At 41.8% G+C, this 24,488-nt stretch overlaps 1 protein-coding gene across 1 annotated transcript in view; it reads right to left on the bottom strand.

Annotated features, from left to right (window-relative positions):
* Window positions 1-24,488, bottom strand: part of NUP153 (nucleoporin 153) — a 798,292-nt gene that overhangs the window by 75,714 nt on the left and 698,090 nt on the right. Inside the window, exon 17 of the mRNA XM_053715838.1 lies at window positions 5,890-6,162. Within this exon, the coding sequence (XP_053571813.1) occupies window positions 5,890-6,162 (273 nt within the window). The remainder of the gene's footprint in view (window positions 1-5,889; window positions 6,163-24,488) is intronic.

A 24,488-nucleotide genomic window follows, 5' to 3' on the forward strand; every position in this document is an offset into this window, starting at 1 on the left:
GCTTGAGAAGTATTACCCTCTTGCTTAGAGGATGTAGCACTTGGGGCTGGTCCGTTTCTGCGAAAGGGACGAAAATTTGGTTTATTCTTAGCCTTGAAAGACCTATCCTGAGGAAGGGCGTGGCCCTTGCCCCCAGTGATATCAGAAATAATCTCTTTCAAGTCAGGGCCAAACAGCGTTTTCCCCTTGAAAGGAATGTTAAGCAATTTGTTCTTGGAAGACGCATCCGCTGACCAAGATTTTAGCCAAAGCGCTCTGCGCGCCACAATAGCAAACCCAGAATTTTTCGCCGCTAATCTAGCCAATTGCAAAGTGGCGTCTAAAGTAAAAGAGTTAGCCAATTTGAGAGCACGAATTCTGTCCAAAATCTCCTCATAAGAAGAATCTTTATTGAGCGCCTTTTCTAGTTCATCGAACCAGAAACACGCTGCTGTAGTGACAGGAACAATGCATGAAATTGGTTGTAGAAGGTAACCTTGCTGAACAAACATCTTTTTAAGCAAACCCTGTAATTTTTTATCCATAGGATCTTTGAAAGCACAACTATCTTCTATGGGGATAGTGGTGCGTTTGTTTAGAGTAGAAACCGCCCCCTCGACCTTGGGGACTGTCTGCCATAAGTCCTTTCTGGGGTCGACCATGGGAAACAATTTCTTAAATATAGGGGGAGGGACGAAAGGTATGCCGGGCCTTTCCCATTCTTTGTTTACAATGTCCGCCACCCGCTTGGGTATAGGAAAAGCTTCGGGGGGCCCCGGGACCTCTAGGAACTTGTCCATCTTACATAATTTCTCTGGAATGACCAAATTCTCACAATCATCCAGAGTAGATAACACCTCCTTAAGCAGAGCGCGGAGATGTTCCAATTTAAATTTGAATGTAATCACATCAGGTTCAGCTTGTTGAGAAATTTTCCCTGAATCTGAAATTTCTCCCTCAGACAAAACCTCCCTGGCCCCCTCAGACTGGTGTAGGGGCACTTCAGAACCAATATCATCAGCGTCCTCATGCTCTTCAGTATTTTCTAAAACAGAGCAGTTGCGCTTTCGCTGATAAGTGGGCATTTTGGCTAAAATGTTTTTGATAGAATTATCCATTACAGCCGTTAATTGTTGCATAGTAAGGAGTATTGGCGCACTAGATGTACTAGGGGCCTCCTGTGTGGGCAAGACTGGTGTAGACGAAGGAGGGGATGATGCAGTACCATGCTTACTCCCCTCACTTGAGGAATCATTTTCTCTAAATTTTGTGTCACATAAATCACATCTATTTAAATGAGAAGGAACCTTGGCTTCCCCACATACAGAACACAGTCTATCCGATAGTTCAGACATGTTAAACAGGCATAAACTTGATAACAAAGTACAAAAAAGTTTTAAAATAAAACCGTTACTGTCACTTTAAATTTTAAACTGAACACACTTTATTACTGCAAATGTGAAAAAGTATGAAGGAATTGTTCAAATTTCACCAAAATTTCACCACAGTGTCTTAAAGCCTTAAAAGTATTGCACACCAAATTTGAAAGCTTTAACTCTTAAAATAACGGAACCGGAGCCGTTTTTATATTTAACCCCTATACAGTCCCTGGTATCTGCTTTGCTGAGACCCAACCAAGCCCAAAGGGGAATACGATACCAAATGACGCCTTCAGAAAGCTTTTTCTATGTATCTGAGCTCCTCACACATGCATCTGCATGTCTTGCTTCCCAAAAACAACTGCGCAATAGAGGCGTGAAAATGAGGCTCTGCCTATGATTAGGGAAAGCCCCTAGAGAAAAAGGTGTCCAATACAGTGCCTGCCGGTTATTTTACATAATTCCCAAGAATAAAATAACTCCTCAAAGCTATGAAGTATTAAAAATGCTTATATATCAATCATTTTAGCCCAGAAAATGTCTACCAGTCTTAAAAGCCCTTGTGAAGCCCTTTATTCTTATGTAATAAAAATGGCTTACCGGATCCCATAGGGAAAATGACAGCTTCCAGCATTACCTAGTCTTGTTAGAAATGTGTCATACCTCAAGCAGCAAAAGTCTGCTCACTGTTTCCCCCAACTGAAGTTAATTCCTCTCAACAGTCCTGTGTGGAAACAGCCATCGATTTTAGTAACGGTTGCTAAAATCATTTTCCTCTTACAAACAGAAATCTTCATCTCTTTTCTGTTTCAGAGTAAATAGTACATACCAGCACTATTTTAAAATAACAAACTCTTGATTGAAGAATAAAAACTACATTTAAACACCAAAAAACTCTAAGCCATCTCCGTGGAGATGTTGCCTGTACAACGGCAAAGAGAATGACTGGGGAAGGCGGAGCCTAGGAGGGATCATGTGACCAGCTTTGCTGGGCTCTTTGCCATTTCCTGTTGGGGAAGAGAATATCCCACAAGTAAGGATGACGCCGTGGACCGGACACACCTATGTTGGAGAAATAATTAACACTTCTTTAACAAAGAACGAAAGAACTTCATTTCAAATAAATAAGTAGATTAGTTAGTGTCAATATCTGAGGAAGGATCTTCTGAATCAGATAGATCATCAGAAGAGGATAATTCATTATGTTGTCGGTCATTTTAAATTTCATCAACCTTATGAGAAGTTTTAAAAGACCTTTATATTAATTAGAAGGCAGAATAGCAGACAAAGGCTTCTGAATAGAATCAGTAACAAATTCTTTACATTTCAAAAGGTATAACGTACATTAAAAGTTGAAGGAACAACAACAGGCAATGTACTATTTACTGATGGATACAATATCTGCATGTAAAAGTTTATCATGATAACCAATACAAATGACATTCGGAAATATATTAGCACTTAGGTTTAGTAGAACCGACATCAGGCAGCAAAGTTCCAAAAGATACTTCTGAGGCAGGATCAGATTGAAACATCTTGCAAAATGTAAAATAAAAAACAACATATAAAGCAAAATTGTCAATTTCCTTATATGATAGTTTCAGGAATGGGAAAAAAAATGCAAATAGCATAGCCCTCTGACATACAAAAAGGCAAGAGGCAAATAGCAATGGGGTATTAAATTAATGAAAAAAATTTGGCGCCAAGTATGACGCACAACGCAACAATTTTTTTTTGCGCCAACAACATCCGGAAATCACACACTCGCGTCACTTACGACGCAACCATGTGTAAAGACTGACGCAATAAAGTCTAGCATTTGGCGCACCCGCGGGCCTAATACTGCCCGCAAACTGCAAGAAAAATGTAGTCAATTTTGAAAAAAGAAAAAAAAAGACAAACATTTTAAGAAATATTTTTCTTACCTGGGGTTTAATTTCCCCAAATATGAAACTGACAGTCTGCACAGAGAAATACATAAACCTGACTCATGGCAAATATAAGTACAATACATATATTTAGAGCTTTATATAAATGCATAAAGTGCCAAAGCATAGCTGGGGTGTCTTAAGTAATAAAAAACATACATACCAAGAAGACACCCATCCACATAAAGCAGATAGCCAAACCAGTACTGAAACAGTTATCAGTAGAGGTAAAGGTATATGAGAGTATATCGTCGATCTGAAAAGGGAGGTAGGAGATGAATCTCTACGACCGATAACAGAGAACCTATGAAATAGATCTGCCGTGAGGAAAATCATTGTATTCAATAGGTGATACTCCCTTCACATCCCTCTGACATTCGCTGTACTCAGAGGAATCGGGCTTCAAAATGCTGAGAAGTGCATATCAACGTAGAAATCTTAGCACAAACTTACTTCACCACCTCCATAGGAGGCAAAGTTTGTAAAACTGAATTGTGGGTGTGGTGAGGGGTGTATTTATAGGCATTTGAGGTTTGGGAAACTTTGCCCCTCCTGGTAGGATTGTATATCCCAGTCACAAGCTCATGGACTCTTGCCAATTACATGAAAGAAATATAGGGTCTGATACTAACTGTATATAGGTCTCCTACACAAATATTTCTCTTTGAATTTCCAAAAACTCTATTTTCATTTTTTTTCTACATCTCCAAAAAGTTAATGCATTAATCTCACATGAAACCCTTGGGATTTTCGGACGTACCATTAAGTCACAAAAAAGCCAAATTAGGTCTTAAGGACCCTATTGACGTAATGATACGTCCTCCCTGTGAGGGGATCCCCGCATTTCCGCAGTTCCAGAATTTGCCTTGAAACTGAGGCAGTGTGTCAGGGGTCAGTCAGGCTCATGGTGAGCACATTTATTAGACCAGTGGGAGAGCAATGTCGAGCTTCTTAAATGAATATTAAACTCAAAATTAATTCCCCATACAGTGTTAAATTAGCACTTTAGCTTTTTCATGCCTGGACAGCATTCCATAAAATTCATAACCCTTCCTACATTCTGAACAGTGGCTGGCTGAGATGCGCAGGAGCTCATTGATATCTGTCCCTAATTGGCCACAACAAAGGAGATAGAAAGCTCACTGAGTAGGTTAACATTGTGTCGCTGGACTGAAAAATCACTGCAAATTTTGATAAATAGTTATAAATGCTTAAGGTCCATTACAGTGCAAATAACATGCTTTCATTAGACAATGCAATTTTAGCACAAGTGGACATGTAATGCCGGGATGGGTTAAACACAGCCAAAGTACCCCTCAAGAGCAGAGGAGAACTGCTGGTCTTGAGAGGATACAGCCGCTGAGCCAGTCAGCAGTGGCAGTCATGACTGCTGCTAATGACAGACTCAATGACGGTAACCGCTGGGGACCAGAAGTGCTTTGTGGCAGTACTGCAACACCTTTGGGGGTCGCCAGTGCTTAAATTAGAAGCATGTAATTAGAATTAGAGCATGTCATTGTTGCACAATAAATGTCTCTAATATATTTATGTTGTATACAGGACCGAGTGTTCTTGCCAGGACCGATTTTAAAAGGCACATCATTGAGCTAATTTTACTCACCACTCGGCAAAAATTTAAGCCAATATTAAAGTGATGGTAAATCCTAGCGTTTAAGAAACCATGGATTTACCATTAGAACAAATTAAGGGGACTTTCAGTCATGAAGTATAAAATACTTCATGCTGAAAGCTCCTTTATTTGTTTACAGTGCTCGCCGCACTAAGCTGCTCAGGTAGCACACAGCAGAACGTTATTTGGCTGAGAGGTGACGTTTCCACCTCTTAGGCAATAGCCGTGCGGGAAATCTGGTGCCAAGCCAATTAGCTCAGTGCGGCAGACGCTGCAAACAAGGAGCTTTCAGCATGAAGTATTTTATACTTCATCATGACTGAAGTCCCCTTTATTTGATCCAAAGGTAAATCCTAGCATTTCAGAAACTCGAGGATTTACCATCACTTTAAGACAAAAAGAGCTAATTGCTTTCAAATCATTTGTTGCACACATTAAATAAAGTTTGAAATTAAATTGTGCTTTGGATAGTTTAACCATATTGAAATAACAGAAAATTTTATTTTTCAAAGTATTCATCTGCTCCATCCAGTTGATTCAAAATATCACCCAGATGAAGGTTAAAAAAAAAGGTAAGGAAGAGAAAGGATTCTGAACAAGAGCAGTCATATGGTGTGTAAAAAGATAATAAACAGAAATTCTAGTATTTAGGACCTGTCTTTGAAACCTTACATCAACAAAAGATCATCCCAAAAAAAACTAAAGGTCTCCAATATCCAACCTTATCAACACATTAGAAAATGAAAATCCTATAATAGGGCAAAGTTCCACAACATGCTTCTTCAAAGCCAGTGACTTGAAAATGAGCTGCACAAGCATGCAAGTGGGAAGGGGGAAGCCAACTAAACACAATTTTTGTTCTGCCTTTAGTTATTACTTATTAGTAAATCTACTTAATGTGTTCTAGTGATAGGAAGTGATTCATTTGTCTAAGCTGACAAATTATATATTGTTTTTTTAAAAAAAAGCTCACCAGGGGCAGGTGCTGGACTGGATCCAAACGAGGGTTGGGTAGCTTGCTGACCAAATGCTGGGGGCTGAGAAGTGCTTGATACAGAACCAAACGCTGGAACATTCTGAGAACCAGAAGGAAATAAAGTTGAAGAAGAGCCAAAAGCAGGTACATTAGTCTGGCTTGCACTCTGCCCAAATGCTGGCACTGTATTTGCACTAACAGCCAGCGCAGATGGAGCTGGGGCTGAAGAACTGGCACCAAACACAAATGGAGAAGGAGTAGAAGCAGAGCCTAAAAAACAAAAAAGTTATAAAAAAATTAGCAATAAATTCTTTGAATTTTACAACTAAGCACAAAACTAGAAACATTGGTAAGCATTAGAACGTCTTTCCAAATTAAAAAATTTATGCTTACCTTATTTTATGGTGGTGAGAGTCCATGATCCATTACTCTTCGGAATTACCTTTCCCAACCACTAGGAGGAGGCAAAGATTCCCAAACCCCAAGAACTCTATAAAACCCCTCCCACCTCACCAGTACCTCAGTCTAACATATAGCTGAGCACAAAAAAGGATGGAAAAGTAAGAGCCAACAAAGTGGTAGCAGGAAAAAAAAATAAAAAAAAAATGCTTACCTGATAATTTCCTTTTCTTCAGATGGAAAGAGTCCACAACTGCATTTATTACTTTTGGAAATTTAGAACCTGGCTACCAGGAGGAGGCAAAGACACCCCAGCCAAAGACAACCCTCTCCCACTTCCCCCAGTATTCTGCTGAGGAACAAGGAACAGTAGAAGAAACATAGGGTGAAAAAATGCGGCAGAAGAACAAAAATAACTGATGTCTCTCAGAAAAATTATGGGCGGGGAGCTGTTGACTCTTTCCGACTGAAGAAAAGGAAATTATCAGGTAAGTCCACAGCTGCATTCATTACTTTTGGGAAAACAAATACCCAAGCTATATAGGACACTGAATGCTAAAACAGGAGGGTACAAAAGGTGGCCCCATTCTGAGGGCACCAGGCCTAAAACCCCTACTCCAGAAAGCCAGCTTTGTCCGAAACGGAGAAAAAACAAAATTTATGCTTACCTGATAAATTTCTCTCTTGTGGTGTATCCAGTCCACGGGTTCATCCATTACTTGTGGGATATTCTCCTTCCCAACAGGAAGTTGCAAGAGGACACCCACAGCAGAGCTGTCTATATAGATCCTCCCCTAACCCCCACCTCCAGTCATTCGACCGAAGACAAGTAAGAAAAAGGAGAAACTATAGGTTTCAGTGGTGACTGTAGTTTAAAAAAATAAAAACACCTGCCTTAAAGTGACAGGGCGGGCCGTGGACTGGATACACAACAAGAGAAAGAAATTTATCAGGTAAGCATAAATTTTGTTTTCTCTTGTAAGGTGTATCCAGTCCACGGGTTCATCCATTACTTGTGGGATACCAATACCAAAGCTTTAGGACACTGATGAAGGGAGGGACAAGGCAGGCACTTAAACGGAAGGCACCACTGCCTGTAAGACCTTTCTCCCAAAAATAGCCTCCGAGGAAGCAAAATTATCAAATTTGTAGAATTTAGAAAAAGTATGAAGCGAAGACCAAGTCGCCGCCTTACAAATCTGTTCAACAGAGGCCTCATGTTTAAAAGCCCATGTGGAAGCTACCGCTCTAGTAGAATGAGCTGTAATTCTTTCAGGAGGCTGCTGGCCAGCCAGTCTCATAAGCTAAACGGATTATGCTTCTCAGCCAAAAAGAAAGAAGTTGTCGAAGCCTTTTGGCCTCTCCTCTTTCCAGAGTAGACAACAAACAATGCAGATGTTTGGCGAAAATCCTTAGTAGCTTGCGAATAAAACTTTAAAGCACAAACCACGTCAAGATTGTGTAACAGACGTTCCTTCTTTGAAGAAGGATTAGGACACAGTGACGGAACAACAATTTCCTGATTGATATTCCTATTAGATACTACCTTAGGAAGAAACCTAGGTTAGGTACGCAAAACTACCTTATCTGCATGAAAGATCAGATAAGGGGAATCACACTGTAAGGCAGATAACTCTGAAGCTCTTCGAGCCGAAGAGATAGCTACTAAAAACAGAACTTTCCAAGATAAAAGCTTGATATCTATGGAATGCAAGGGTTCAAACGGAACCCCTTGAAGAACTTTAAGAACTAAATTTAAACTCCATGGTGGAGCAACAGGTTTAAACACAGGCCTGATTCTAACCAAAGCCTGACAAAACGCCTGAACGTCTGACGCTTGTGCAAAAGGACAGAGCAGAAATCTATCCCTTTAAGGAACTAGCCGATAATCCCTTTTCCAATCCCTCTTGGAGAAAAGATATTATCCTAGGAATCCTGACCTTACTCCACGAGTAACCCTTGGATTCACACCAATGAAGATATTTACACCATATCTTATGATAGATTTTCCTGGTGACAGGCTTTCGAGCCTGAATCAAGGTATCCATGACCGACTCTGAGAAACCACGTTTTGATAAAATCAAGCGTTCAATCTCCAAGCAGTAAGACGCAGAGAAACTAGATTTGGATGTTTGAATGGACCTTGGAGTAGAAGGTCCTGCCTCAGCGGCAGAGTCCATGGTGGAAAGGATGACATGTCCACCAGATCTGCATACCAAGTTCTGCGTGGCCACGCAGGTGCTATCAAAATCACGAAGCACTCTTCTCTGTTTGATCTTGGCAATCAGACGAGGGAGGAGAGGAATTGGTGGAAACACATAAGCAAGGCTGAAGGACCAGGGCACTGCTAGAGCATCTATCAGCGTTGCCTGGGGATCCCTTGACCTGGACCCGTAACGAGAAAGCTTGGCGTTCTGACGAGACGCCATCAGATCCAGTTCTGGTTTGCCCCATTGTTGAATCAGCTGGGCAAATACCTCCGGATGGAGCTCCCACTCCCCCGGATGAAAAGTCTGCCGACTTAGAAAGTCCGCCTCCCAGTTCTCTACTCCTGGAATAAGGATAGCTGAGAGATGGCAAGAGTGAACCTCTGCCCATAGAATTATCTTGGAAACCTCCATCATTGCCAGGGGACTCCTTGTTCCCCCCTGATGGTTGATATAGGCTACAGTCGTGATATTGTCCGACTGAAATCTGATGAATCTGACCGCAGCTAGTTGAGGCCAAGCCTGAAGAGCATTGAATATCGCTCTTAGTTCCAGAATGTTTATCGGAAGGAGGGCCTCCTCCTGAGTCCACGAACCCTGAGCCTTAAGGGAACTCCAGACTGCGCCCCAGCCCAGAAGGCTGGCATCTGTCGTCACTATAGTCCACTCTGGCCTGCGGAAACTCATTCCCCTGGACAGATAGACCCGAGATAACCACCAGAGAAGAGAATCCCTGGTCTCTTGATCCAGATTTAACAGAGGAGACAAATCTGTGTAGTCCCCATCCCACTGATTGAGCATGCAAAGTTGCAGTGGTCTGAGATGTAGGCGGGCTAACGGAACTATGTCCATTGCCGCTACCATCAGGCCGATCATTTCCATACACTGAGCCACTGACGGCCGAGAAGTGGAATGAAGAGCACGGCAAGAAGTTAGAAGCTTTGATATCCTGACCTCCGTCAGAAAATTTTTCATTTCTACCGAATCTATCAGAGTTCATAGGAAGGAAACTCTTGTGAGAGGGGAGAGTGAACTCTTTTCTCTGTTCACCTTCCACCCGTGAGACCTCAGAAAGGCCAGAACAATGTCCGTATGGGACTTGGCGATTTGAAAAGTTGACGCCTGGATCAGGATGTCGTCTAGGTAAGGAGCCACCGCTATGCCCCGTGGCCTTAGAACCGCCAGTAGAGACCCTAGAACCTTCGTAAAGATTCTTGGCGCCGTGGCTAATCCGAAGGGAAGAGCCACAAACTGGTAATGCCTGTCTAGGAAGGCGAACCTGAGGAACTGATGATGATCTCTGTGAATCGGAATGTGGAGATAAGCATCCTTTAAGTCCACGGTAGTCATATATTGACCCTCCTGGATCATAGGGAGGATGGTTCGGATTGTTTCCATCTTGAAAGATGGGACCCTGAGAAATTTGTTTAGGATCTTGAGATCCAAGATTGGTCTGATCGTTCCCTCTTTTTTAGGAACTATAAAAAGGTTTGAATAGAAACCCTGCCCCTGTTCCTCCCTTGGAACTGGGTGGATCACTCCCATAACCAGTAGGTCTTGAACGCAACGTAAGAATGCCTCTCTCTTTATCTGGTTTGCAGATAGTTGTGAGGTGAAATCTCCCCTTTGGAGATGAACCTTTGAATTCCAGATGATATCCCTGGGAAACAATCTCTAGTGCCCAGGGATCCTGGACGTCTCTTGCCCAAGCCTGAGCGAAGAGTCTGCCCCCTACTAGATCCGGTCCCGGATCGGGGGCTACTCTTTCATGCTGTCTTAGAGGCAGCAGCAGGTTTTTTGGCCTGCTTCCCCTTGTTCCAAACCTGGTTAGGTCTTCAGCCTGGTTTCGACTGGGTGAAATTTCCCTCTTGTTTGTATTAGAGGAAGCTGAAGCTGCGCCACTCTTGAAGTTTCGAAAGGAACGAAAATTATTCTGTTTGGTCCTTAACTTATTGGACCTATCCTGAGGAATGACGTGACCTTTTCCTCCAGTAATATCAGAAATGATCTCCTTCAGACCAGACCCGAATAGGGTCTGTCCCTTGAAGGGGATGTTAAGAAGCTTAGACTTTGAAGTAACGTCTGCTGACCAGGACTTAAGCCATAGCGCCCTACGCGCCATGATGGCAAAACCTGAATTCTTAGCCGTTAGCTTGGTTAAATGAAAAACGGCGTCAGAAATAAAGGAATTAGCTAACTTAAGAGCTTTAATCCTGTCTAAAATATCATCTAATGGGGTCTCCACCTGTAGAGCCTCCTCAAGAGACTCGAACCAAAAAGCCGCTGCAGCAGTAACTGGGGCAATGCATGCAAGAGGCTGGAGGATAAAACCTTGATGTATAAACATTTTCTTAAGCAGACCCTCCAATTTTTTATCCATAGGATCTAGGAAAGCACAACTGTCCTTGACGGGGATAGTTGTACACTTAGCTAGGGTAGAGACTGCTCCCTCCACCTTAGGGACCGTCTGCCAAGAGTCGCGTATGGCGGCATCTATGGGAAACATCTTCTTAAAAGCAGGAGGGGGAGAGAACGGCACACCTGGTCTATCCCATTCCTTAGTAATAATTTCCGAAAACCTCTTAGGGACTGGAAAAACAGTGTAAACAGGCACTGCAAAGTATTTGTCCATTCTACACAATTTCTCTGGAACTACAATGGGTTCACAGTCGTCCAGAGTCGCTAACACCTCCCTAAGCAATAAGCGGAGGTGTTCAAGCTTAAATATAAATGCTGTCATTTCAGAATCAGACTGAAGCAACGCCTTCCCTGAATCTGAAATGTCACCCACAGATAGAAGCTCTCCTGCCTCGGCTTCTGAGTATTGTGAGGGTATGTCGGACACAGGTATTAAAGCGTCAGAAAGCCCTGTATTAGTTCTAGCCCCAGAGCTGTCTCGCTTTCCTTGTAACCCTGGCAGTTTGGACAATACCTCAGAGGGTAGCATTCATAACTGCCGCCATGTCCTGTAAGGTAAAAGAATTAGACACGCTAGATGTACTTGGCGTCACTTGAGCGGGAGTTATAGGTTCCGACACATGGGGAGAGCTAGATGGCATAATCTCCCTTTTTTCAGTCAGAGAATCCTCTAGAGATAAATCTTTAAGCACCATAATATGGTCTTTATAGTTTATAGAAATTTCAGTACATTTGGTACACATTCTAAGAGGGGGTTCCACAATGGCTTCCAAACATATTGAACAAGGAGTTTCCTCTATGTCAGACATGTTTAACAGACTAGTAATGAGACAAGCAAGCTTGGAAAACACTTTAATAAATGTGAAACAGCAATTAAACAAAAACGTTACTGTGCCTTTAAGAGAAAAAAACTAGCACTAAAAACTGCAAAACAGTGTAAAAATATAGTAAAGTCTTCAAAAATTTTACAGTGTGTGTAAGGGACTAAAGCAACATTGCACCCACTTGCAAATGGATGATTAACCCCTTAGCCCCCAAACCGGATTTAAAAACGGTCAACCACCAGTAAAAGACAGTTGAGCACCTTGCCACAGCTCTGCTGAGGCTCCTACCTGCCCTCAAATACGATTTAGGGAAGAAATAAACCCTTTATAATGGTCCTCAGATGCCAGAGGACTCCTCTAGGGAAGCTGGATGTCTCAGTCTGAAGGAAACTGTGCATCTAGAGTGCGAAAATAGGCCCCTCCCACCATGTACTGGATGTCAGAGGGGCCTAAAGAAAAACAATTTATGTAAGAACTTACCTGATAAATTCATTTCTTTCATATTAGCAAGAGTCCATGAGCTAGTGACGTATGGGATATACATTCCTACCAGGAGGGGCAAAGTTTCCCAAACCTTAAAATGCCTATAAATACACCCCTCATCACACCCACAATTCAGTTTAACGAATAGCCAGGAAGTGGGGTGATAAGAAAGGAGCGAAAGCATCAAAAATAAGGAATTGGAATAGTTGTGCTTTATACAAAAAAATCATAACCACCACAAAAAGGGTGGGCCTCATGGACTCTTGCTAATATGAAAGAAATTAATTTATCAGGTAAGTTCTTACATAAATTATGTTTTCTTTCATGTAATTAGCAAGAGTCCATGAGCTAGTGACGTATGGGATATAAATACCCAAGATGTGGAACTTCCACGCAAGAGTCACTAGAGAGGGAGGGATAAAATAAAGACAGCCAATTCCGCTGAAAAAATTAATCCACTACCCAAATCAAAACTCTTACCACATCCAAAAAATGTAAGAATCTTACCAAAGAATTATTAGGATTAGGACACAAGGAAGGGACAATAATTCCTCCACTAATGTTGTTAGAATTCACAACTTTAGGTAAAAATTTAAATGAGAACAGCAAAAACCACCTTATCCTGATGAAAAATCAGAAAAAGGAGATTCACAAGAAAGAACAGATAATTCAAAAACTGTTCTAGCTGAAGAGATGTCTAAAAAGAACAATACTTTCCATGAAAGTAATTAATGTCCAAAGAAAGCATACAGAAGAGCCTGTAAAGCCTTCAGAACCAAAATAAGACTCCAAGGAGGAGAAATTGGCTTAATGACAGGCTTGATACGAACCAAAGCCTGAACAAAATAATATCAGAAAGATTTAGCAATTCTTACTGTGAAACAGCACAGAAAAAGCAGAGATTTGTCCTTTCAAGGAACATGCAGACAAAATCTTATGAAGCAACTATAAAATCCTAGGAATTCAAAAAGAATGCCAAGAGAATTCATAAGAAGAGCATCATGAGATGTAAATCTTCCAAACTCTATAATAATCCTACTAGACACAGATTTACGAGCCTGCAACATAGTATTAATCACTGAGTCAGAGAAACTTCTATGACTAAGTACTAAGCGTTAAATTTTCATACCATCAAATTAATAATTTGAATTCCTGATGAAAAAAACGAATGTTAAGATATAAGGTCTGGCCTTAATGGAAGTAACCAAGATTGGCAACTGAACATCCGAACAAGAACCATATACCAAAACCTGTGTGGCCATGCTGGAGCCACCAGCCACACCAAAGATTGCTCTCTGATGATTGAGAAAATCACTCTAAAAAGAAGAACCAGAGATGAAAAAAATATAGGCAGATTGATAATTCCAAGGAAGTGTTAATGCATACACTACTTCCGCCTGAGGATCCCAGGACCTGAATAGGCCCCTGGGAAGTTCCTTATTTAGATGAGATACCATCAGATCTATTTCTGGAAGCCCTCACATCTGAAAAATTGAAAAACATATCTGGGTAAAGAGACCATTCTCCCGGATGTAAAGCTTGATTAACAGAGATAATCCGCTTCCCAATTGTCTATACCTGGGAAAAAGACCACAGAAATTAGATAGGAGATGGATTTAGCCCAAGCAAATATCAGAGATACTTCTGTCACAGCCTAAAGACTGATAGTCCCACCCTAATGATTGACATACGCCACAGTTGTGACTGTCTGAAAAAACGTCTTCTTCAAAAAGAAACCAACTGAAGAACTCTGAGAATGCACGGAGTTCCAAAATATCAAATGGTAATCTCGCCTCCTGAGATTTCCAAACCCCTTGTGCTGACAGAGATCCTCAGACAGCCTCCCAACCTAAAAGACTTGCATCTGTAGAGATCATGGTCCAGGTTGAAAGAACCGAAGAGACCTGTAGAACTAAATGATGGTGATCTTAACCACCGAATCAAAGATAGTTAAACATTAGGATTCAAAGATATAAAAAGTGATATCCTAGAATCCCTGCACCATTATTCAGCATAAAAAACTGGAAAGGTTTCCTATGAAATGAGCAAAGGGAATCGAATCCAATGCTGCAGCCATGAAACCTAAAACTTCCATGCATATATAGCAACTTGAAGGAAATAATAGAGACTGAAGTTCCGACAAACGGAACCCAATAAACTTGTTACTTGTCTGTTAGAGACAAAAACATTGACACAATCTATCTGGAAACCTAAAAAAGGTGACCCTTGTGTGAGGAATCAAGGAGCTTTTGATAAAAAGATCCTCTAACCATGTCTTGAAGAAACAACAAAGTTCAATCGTATGAGATTCTGCAGAACGAAAAGACTGAGCCAGTACCACAATACCGTCCAAATAAGGAACACTGAGAACCTTGAAAAAATTCTTAGAGCTGTCGCTAGACCAGAAGGAAAAGCAACAAATTGGTAATGCTTGTCAAAAAAAGAGAATCTCAGAAAAAAAATAATCTGAATGAAAACAGAAAAACATAATTTATGTAAGAACTTACCTGATAAATTCATTTCTTTCATATTAGCAAGAGTCCATGAGCTAGTGACGTATGGGATATACATTCCTACCAGGAGGGGCAAAGTTTCCCAAACCTCAAAATGCCTATAAATACACCCCTCACCACACCCACAATTCAGTTTAACGAATAGCCAAGAAGTGGGGTGATAAAAAAGTGCGAAAGCATATAAAATAAGGAATTGGAATAATTGTGCTTTATACAAAAATCATAACCACCACAAAAAAAGGGCGGGCCTCATGGACTCTTGCTAATATGAAAGAAATGAATTTATCAGGTAAGTTCTTACATAAATTATGTTTTCTTTCATGTAATTAGCAAGAGTCCATGAGCTAGTGACGTATGGGATAATGACTACCCAAGATGTGGATCTTTCCACACAAGAGTCACTAGAGAGGGAGGGATAAAATAAAGACAGCCAATTCCTGCTGAAAATAATCCACACCCAAAAATAAAGTTTAACGAAAAACATAAGCAGAAGATTCAAACTGAAACCGCTGCCTGAAGTACTTTTCTACCAAAAACTGCTTCAGAAGAAGAAAATACATCAAAATGGTAGAATTTAGTAAAAGTATGCAAAGAGGACCAAGTTGCTGCTTTGCAAATCTGGTCAACCGAAGCTTCATTCCTAAACGCCCAGGAAGTAGAAACTGACCTAGTAGAATGAGCTGTAATTCTTTGAGGCGGAGTTTTACCCGACTCAACATAGGCAAGATGAATTAAAGATTTCAACCAAGATGCCAAAGAAATGGCAGAAGCTTTCTGGCCTTTTCTAGAACCGGAAAAGATAACAAATAAACTAGAAGTCTTACGGAAAGATTTCGTAGCTTCAACATAATATTTCAAAGCTCTAACAACATCCAAAGAATGCAACGATTTCTCCTTAGAATTCTTAGGATTAGGACATAATGAAGGAACCACAATTTCTCTACTAATGTTGTTGGAATTCACAACTTTAGGTAAAAATTCAAAAGAAGTTCGCAACACCGCCTTATCCTGATGAAAAATCAGAAAAGGAGACTCACAAGAAAGAGCAGACAATTCAGAGACTCTTCTGGCAGAAGAGATGGCCAAAAGGAACAAAACTTTCCAAGAAAGTAATTTAATGTCCAATGAATGCATAGGTTCAAACGGAGGAGCTTGAAGAGCTCCCAAAACCAAATTCAAACTCCAAGGAGGAGAAATTGACTTAATAACCGGTTTTATACGAACCAAAGCTTGTACAAAACAATGAATATCAGGAAGAATAGCAATCTTTCTGTGAAAAAGAACAGAAAGAGCAGAGATTTGTCCTTTCAAAGAACTTGCGGACAAACCCTTATCTAAACCATCCTGAAGAAACTGTAAAATTCTCGGTATTCTAAAAGAATGCCAAGAAAAATGATGAGAAAGACACCAAGAAATATAAGTCTTCCAGACTCTATAATATATCTCTCGAGATACAGATTTACGAGCCTGTAACATAGTATTAATCACAGAGTCAGAAAAACCTCTTTGACCAAGAATCAAGCGTTCAATCTCCATACCTTTAAATTTAAGGATTTCAGATCCTGATGGAAAAAAGGACCTTGTGACAGAAGGTCTGGTCTTAACGGAAGAGTCCACGGTTGGCAAGAGGCCATCCGGACAAGATCCGCATACCAAAACCTGTGAGGCCATGCCGGAGCTACCAGCAGAACAAACGAGCATTCCTTCAGAATCTTGGAGATTACTCTTGGAAGAAGAACTAGAGGCGGAAAGATATAGGCAGAATGATACTTCCAAGGAAGTGATAATGCATCCACTGCCTCCGCCTGAGGATCCCGGGATCTGGACAGATACCTGGGAAGTTTCTTGTTTAGATGGGACGCCATCAGATCTATTTCTGGAAGTTCCCACATTTGAACAATCTGAAGAAATACCTCTGGGTGAAGAGACCATTCGCCCGGATGCAACGTTTGGCGACTGAGATAATCCGCTTCCCAATTGTCTATACCTGGGATATGAACCGCAGAGATTAGACAGGAGCTGGATTCCGCCCAAACCAAAATTCGAGATACTTCTTTCATAGCCAGAGGACTGTGAGTCCCTCCTTGATGATTGATGTATGCCACAGTTGTGACATTGTCTGTTTGAAAACAAATGAACGATTCTCTCTTCAGAAGAGGCCAAAACTGAAGAGCTCTGAAAATTGCACGGAGTTCCAAAATATTGATCGGTAATCTCACCTCCTGAGATTCCCAAACTCCTTGTGCCGTCAGAGATCCCCACACAGCTCCCCAACCTGTGAGACTTGCATCTGTTGAAATTACAGTCCAGGTCGGAAGCACAAAAGAAGCCCCCTGAATTAAACGATGGTGATCTGTCCACCATGTTAGAGAGTGTCGAACAATCGGTTTTAAAGATATTAATTGAGATATCTTCGTGTAATCCTTGCACCATTGCTTCAGCATACAGAGCTGAAGAGGTCGCATGTGAAAACGAGCAAAGGGGATCGCGTCCGATGCAGCAGTCATAAGACCTAGAATTTCCATGCATAAGGCTACCGAAGGGAATGATTGTGACTGAAGGTTTCGACAAGCTGCAATCAATTTTAGACGTCTCTTGTCTGTTAAAGACAGAGTCATGGACACTGAATCCATCTGGAAACCCAGAAAGGTTACCCTTGTCTGAGGAATCAAAGAACTTTTTGGTAAATTGATCCTCCAACCATGATCTTGAAGAAACACCACAAGTCGATTCGTATGAGATTCTGCTAAATGTAAAGACTGAGCAAGTACCAAGATATCGTCCAAATAAGGAAATACCACAATACCCTGTTCTCTGATTACAGACAGAAGGGCACCGAGAACCTTTGTAAAAATTCTTGGAGCTGTAGCTAGGCCAAACGGCAGAGCCACAAACTGGTAATGCTTGTCCAGAAAAGAGAATCTCAGGAACTGATAATGATCTGGATGAATCGGAATATGCAGATATGCATCCTGTAAATCTATTGTGGACATATAATTCCCTTGCTGAACAAAAGGCAAGATAGTCCTTACAGTTACCATCTTGAACGTTGGTATTCTTACATAACGATTCAATATTTTTAGATCCAGAACAGGTCTGAAGGAATTCTCCTTCTTTGGTACAATGAAGAGATTTGAATAAAACCCCATCCCCTGTTCCGGAACTGGAACCGGCATAATTACTCCAGTCAACTCTAGATCTGAAACACATTTCAGAAATGCTTGAGCTTTTACTGGATTTACTGGGACACGGGAAAGAAAAAATCTCTTTGCAGGAGGTCTTATCTTGAAACCAATTCTGTACCCTTCTGAAACAATGCTCTGAATCCAAAGATTGTGAACATAATCTATCCAAATTTCCTTGAAAAAACGTAACCTGCCCCCTACCAGCTGAGCTGGAATGAGGGCCGCACCTTCATGTGGACTTAGAAGCAGGCTTTGCCTTTCTAGCTGGCTTGGATTTATTCCAGACTGGAGATGGTTTCCAAACTGAAACTGCTCCTGAGGATGAAGGATCAGGCTTTTGTTCTTTGTTGAAACGAAAACGATTATTAGCCCTGCTTTTACCTTATCCTGTGGTAAAAAAAAAAAAAAAAAAAAAAAAGTTCCTTTCCCACCAGTAACAGTTGAAATAATGGAATCCAACTGAGAACCAAATAATTTGTTACCCTGGAAAGAAATGGAAAACAGAATTTATGTTTACCTGATAAATTACTTTCTCCAACGGTGTGTCCGGTCCACGGCGTCATCCTTACTTGTGGGATATTCTCTTCCCCAACAGGAAATGGCAAAGAGCCCAGCAAAGCTGGTCACATGATCCCTCCTAGGCTCCGCCTTCCCCAGTCATTCGACCGACGTAAAGGAGGAATATTTGCATAGGAGAAATCATATGATACCGTGGTGACTGTAGTTAAAGAAAATAAAATTATCAGACCTGATTAAAAAACCAGGGCGGGCCGTGGACCGGACACACCGTTGGAGAAAGTAATTTATCAGGTAAACATAAATTCTGTTTTCTCCAACATAGGTGTGTCCGGTCCACGGCGTCATCCTTACTTGTGGGAACCAATACCAAAGCTTTAGGACACGGATGAAGGGAGGGAGCAAATCAGGTCACCTAGATGGAAGGCACCACGGCTTGCAAAACCTTTCTCCCAAAAATAGCCTCAGAAGAAGCAAAAGTATCAAATTTGTAAAATTTAGTAAAAGTGTGCAGTGAAGACCAAGTCGCTGCCTTACATATCTGATCAACAGAAGCCTCGTTCTTGAAGGCCCATGTGGAAGCCACAGCCCTAGTGGAATGAGCTGTGATTCTTTCAGGAGGCTGCCGTCCGGCAGTCTCGTAAGCCAATCTGATGATGCTTTTAAGCCAAAAAGAGAGAGAGGTAGAAGTTGCTTTTTGACCTCTCCTTTTACCAGAATAAACAACAAACAAGGAAGATGTTTGTCTAAAATCCTTTGTAGCATCTAAATAGAATTTTAGAGCACGAACTACATCCAAATTGTGCAACAAACGTTCCTTCTTTGAAACTGGATTCGGACACAAAGAAGGCACGACTATCTCCTGGTTAATGTTTTTGTTAGAAACAACTTTCGGAAGAAACCCAGGTTTAGTACGCAAAACCACCTTATCTGCATGGAACACCAGATAAGGAGGAGAACACTGCAGAGCAGATAACTCTGAAACTCTTCTAGCAGAAGAAATTGCAACCAAAAACAAAACTTTCCAAGATAATAACTTAATATCAACGGAATGTAAGGGTTCAAACGGAACCCCCTGAAGAACAGAAAGAACTAAATTGAGACTCCAAGGAGGAGTCAAAGGTTTGTAAACAGGCTTGATTCTAACCAGAGCCTGAACAAAGGCTTGAACATCTGGCACAGCTGCCAGCTTTTTGTGAAGTAACACAGACAAGGCAGAAATCTGTCCCTTCAAAGAACTTGCAGATAATCCTTTCTCCAAACCTTCTTGAAGAAAGGATAGAATCTTAGGAATTTTTATCTTGTCCCAAGGGAATCCTTTAGATTCATATCAACAGATATATTTTTTCCATATTTTGTGGTAGATTTTTCTAGTTACAGGCTTTCTGGCCTGAACAAGAGTATCAATGACAGAATCTGAGAACCCTCGCTTTGATAAGATCAAGCGTTCAATCTCCAAGCAGTCAGTTGGAGTGAGACCAGATTCGGGTGTTCGAACGGACCTTGAACAAGAAGGTCTCGTCTCAAAGGTAGCTTCCATGGTGGAGCCGATGACATATTCACCAGGTCTGCATACCAAGTCCTGCGTGGCCACGCAGGAGCTATCAAGATCACCGATGCCCTCTCCTGATTGATCCTGGCTACCAGCCTGGGGATGAGAGGAAACGGCGGGAATACATAAGCTAGTTTGAAGGTCCAAGGTGCTACTAGTGCATCTACTAGAGTCGCCTTGGGATCCCTGGATCTGGACCCGTAGCAAGGAACCTTGAAGTTCTGACGAGAGGCCATCAGATCCATGTCCGGAATGCCCCACAATTGAGTAATTTGGGCAAAGATTTCCGGATGGAGTTCCCACTCCCCCGGATGAAATGTCTGACGACTCAGAAAATCCGCTTCCCAATTTTCCACTCCTGGGATGTGGATTGCAGACAAGTGGCAGGAGTGAGTCTCCGCCCATTGAATGATTTTGGTCACTTCTTCCATCGCCAGGGAACTCCTTGTTCCCCCCTGATGGTTGATGTACGCAACAGTCGTCATGTTGTCTGATTGAAACCGTATGAATTTGGCCTTTGCTAGCTGAGGCCAAGCCTTGAGAGCATTGAATATCGCTCTCAGTTCCAGAATATTTATCGGGAGAAGAGATTCTTCCCGAGACCAAAGACCCTGAGCTTTCAGGGGTCCCCAGACCGCGCCCCAGCCCACCAGACTGGCGTCGGTCGTGACAATGACCCACTCTGGTCTGCGGAAGCTCATCCCCTGTGACAGGTTGTCCAGGGACAGCCACCAACGGAGTGAATCTCTGGTCCTCTGATCTACTTGTATCGTCGGAGACAAGTCTGTATAATCCCCATTCCACTGACTGAGCATGCACAGTTGTAATGGTCTTAGATGAATTCGCGCAAAAGGAACTATGTCCATTGCCGCTACCATCAAACCTATTACTTCCATGCACTGCGCTATGGAAGGAAGAGGAACAGAATGAAGTATTTGACAAGAGTTTAGAAGTTTTGATTTTCTGGCCTCTGTCAGAAAAATCCTCATTTCTAAGGAGTCTATTATTGTTCCCAAGAAGGGAACCCTTGTTGACGGAGATAGAGAACTTTTTTCTACGTTCACTTTCCACCCGTGAGACCTGAGAAAGGCCAGGACAATGTCCGTATGAGCCTTTGCTTGTGGAAGGGACGACGCTTGAATCAGTATGTCGTCCAAGTAAGGTACTACTGCAATGCCCCTTGGTCTTAGCACCGCTAGAAGGGACCCTAGTACCTTTGTGAAAATTCTTGGAGCAGTGGCTAATCCGAACGGAAGTGCCACAAACTGGTAATGCTTGTCCAGAAATGCGAACCTTAGGAACCGATGATGTTCCTTGTGGATAGGAATATGTAGATACGCATCCTTTAAATCCACCGTGGTCATGAATTGACCTTCCTGGATGGAAGGAAGAATTGTTCGAATGGTTTCCATTTTGAACGATGGAACCTTGAGAAACTTGTTTAGGATCTTGAGATCTAAGATTGGTCTGAATGTTCCCTCTTTTTTGGGAACTACGAACAGATTGGAGTAGAACCCCATCCCTTGTTCTCCTAATGGAACAGGATGAATCACTCCCATTTTTAACAGGTCTTCTACACAATGTAAGAATGCCTGTTTTTTTATGTGGTCTGAAGACAATTGAGACCTGTGGAACCTCCCCCTTGGGGGAAGCCCCTTGAATTCCAGAAGATAACCTTGGGAGACTATTTCTAGCGCCCAAGGATCCAGAACATCTCTTGCCCAAGCCTGAGCGAAGAGAGAGAGTCTGCCCCCCACCAGATCCGGTCCCGGATCGGGGGCCAACATCTCATGCTGTCTTGGTAGCAGTGGCAGGTTTCTTGGCCTGCTTACCTTTGTTCCAGCCTTGCATTGGCCTCCAGGCTGGCTTGGCTTGAGAAGTATTACCCTCTTGCTTAGAGGACGTAGCACTTGGGGCTGGTCCGTTTCTGCGAAAGGGACGAAAATTAGGTTTATTTTTGGCCTTGAAAGACCTATCCTGAGGAAGGGCGTGGCCCTTGCCTCCAGTGATATCAGAAATAATCTCTTTCAAGTCAGGGCCAAACAGCGTTTTCCCCTTGAAAGGAATGTTAAGCAATTTGTTCTTGGAAGACGCATCCGCTGACCAAGATTTTAGCCAAAGCGCTCTGCGCGCCTCAATAGCAAACCCAGAATTTTTCGCCGCTAATCTAGCCAATTGCAAAGTGGCGTCTAGGGTGAAAGAGTTAGCCAATTTGAGAGCATGAATTCTGTCCAAAATCTCCTCATAAGAAGAATCTTTATTGAGTGCCTTTTCTAGTTCATCGAACCAGAAACACGCTGCTGTAGTGACAGGAACAATGCATGAAATTGGTTGTAGAAGGTAACCTTGCTGAACAAACATCTTTTTAAGCAAACCCTCTAATTTTTTATCCATAGGATCTTTGAAAGCACAACTATCTTCTATGGGTATAGTGGTGCGTTTGTTTAGAGTAGAAACCGCCCCCTCGACCTTGGGGACTGTCTGCCATAAGTCCTTTCTGGGGTCGACCATAGGAAACAATTTCTTAAATATAGGGGGAGGGACGAAAGGTATGCCGGGCCTTTCCCATTCTTTATTTACAATGTCCGCCACCCGCTTGGGTATAGGAAAAGCTTCGGGGGGCCCCGGGACCTCTAGGAACTTGTCCATTTTACATAATTTCTCTGGAATGACCAAATTCTCACAATCATCCAGAGTAGATAACACCTCCTTAAGCAGGGCGCGGAGATGTTCCAATTTAAATTTAAATGTAATCACATCAGGTTCAGCTTGTTGAGAAATTTTCCCTGAATCTGAAATTTCTCCCTCAGACAAAACCTCCCTGGCCCCCTCAGACTGGTGTAGGGGCACTTCAGAACCAGTATCATCAGCGTCCTCATGCTCTTCAGTATTTTCTAAAACAGAGCAGTCGCGCTTTCGCTGATAAGTGGGCATTTTGGCTAAAATGTTTTTGATAGAATTATCCATTACAGCCGTTAATTGTTGCATAGTAAGGAGTATTGGCGCACTAGATGTACTAGGGGCCTCCTGTGTGGGCAAGACTGGTGTAGACGAAGGAGGGGATGATGCAGTACCATGCTTACTCCCCTCACTTGAGGAATCATCTTGGGCATCATTTTCTCTAAATTTTGTGTCACATAAATCACATCTATTTAAATGAGAAGGAACCTTGGCTTCCCCACATACAGAACACAGTCTATCTGGTAGTTCAGACATGTTAAACAGGCATAAACTTGATAACAAAGTACAAAAAACGTTTTAAAATAAAACCGTTACTGTCACTTTAAATTTTAAACTGAACACACTTTATTACTGCAAATGTGAAAAAGTATGAAGGAATTGTTCAAAATTCACCAAAATTTCACCACAGTGTCTTAAAGCCTTAAAAGTATTGCACACCAAATTTGAAAGCTTTAACTCTTAAAATAACGGAACCTGAGCCGTTTTTATAATTAACCCCTTTACAGTCCCTGGTATCTGCTTTGCTGAGACCCAACCAAGCCCCAAGGGGAATACGATACCAAATGACGCCTTCAGAAAGTCTTTTCTATGTATCAGAGCTCCTCACACATGCATCTGCATGTCATGCTTCCCAAAAACAAGTGCGCAATAGAGGCGCGAAAATGAGGCTCTGCCTATGATTAGGGAAAGCCCCTAGAGAGTAAGGTGTCCAATACAGTGCCTGCCGGTTATTTTACATAATTCCCAAGAATAAAATAACTCCTCAAAGCTATGAAGTATAAAATATGCTTATATATCAATCGTTTTAGCCCAGAAAATGTCTACAGTCTTAAAAGCCCTTGTGAAGCCCTTTTTTTCTTATGTAATAAAAATGGCTTACCGGATCCCATAGGGAAAATGACAGCTTCCAGCATTACATCGTCTTGTTAGAAATGTGTCATACCTCAAGCAGCAAAAGTCTGCTCACTGTTTCCCCCAACTGAAGTTAATTCCTCTCAACAGTCCTGTGTGGAAACAGCCATCGATTTTAGTAACGGTTGCTAAAATCATTTTCCTCTTACAAACAGAAATCTTCATCTCTTTTCTGTTTCAGAGTAAATAGTACATACCAGCACTATTTTAAAATAACAAACTCTTGATTGAATAATAAAAACTACAGTTAAACACCAAAAAACTCTAAGCCATCTCCGTGGAGATGTTGCCTGTACAACGGCAAAGAGAATGACTGGGGAAGGCGGAGCCTAGGAGGGATCATGTGACCAGCTTTGCTGGGCTCTTTGCCATTTCCTGTTGGGGAAGAGAATATCCCACAAGTAAGGATGACGCCGTGGACCGGACACACCTATGTTGGAGAAAGTAAAGTAGATTTAGAAGCCATATCAGCATTCCAAGTTTTAAGCCATAAAGCTCTTCTAGCTAAAATAGCTAGAGACATAAACCTGACATCAACTCTGATAATATCAAAAATGGCATCACAGATAAAATTATTAGCATGCTGTAGAAGAATAATAATATCATGAGAATCATGATGTGTTACT

Source organism: Bombina bombina, chromosome 5, assembly GCF_027579735.1.
Source record: "Bombina bombina isolate aBomBom1 chromosome 5, aBomBom1.pri, whole genome shotgun sequence".
NCBI classification, from domain to species: Eukaryota; Metazoa; Chordata; class Amphibia; order Anura; family Bombinatoridae; genus Bombina; species Bombina bombina.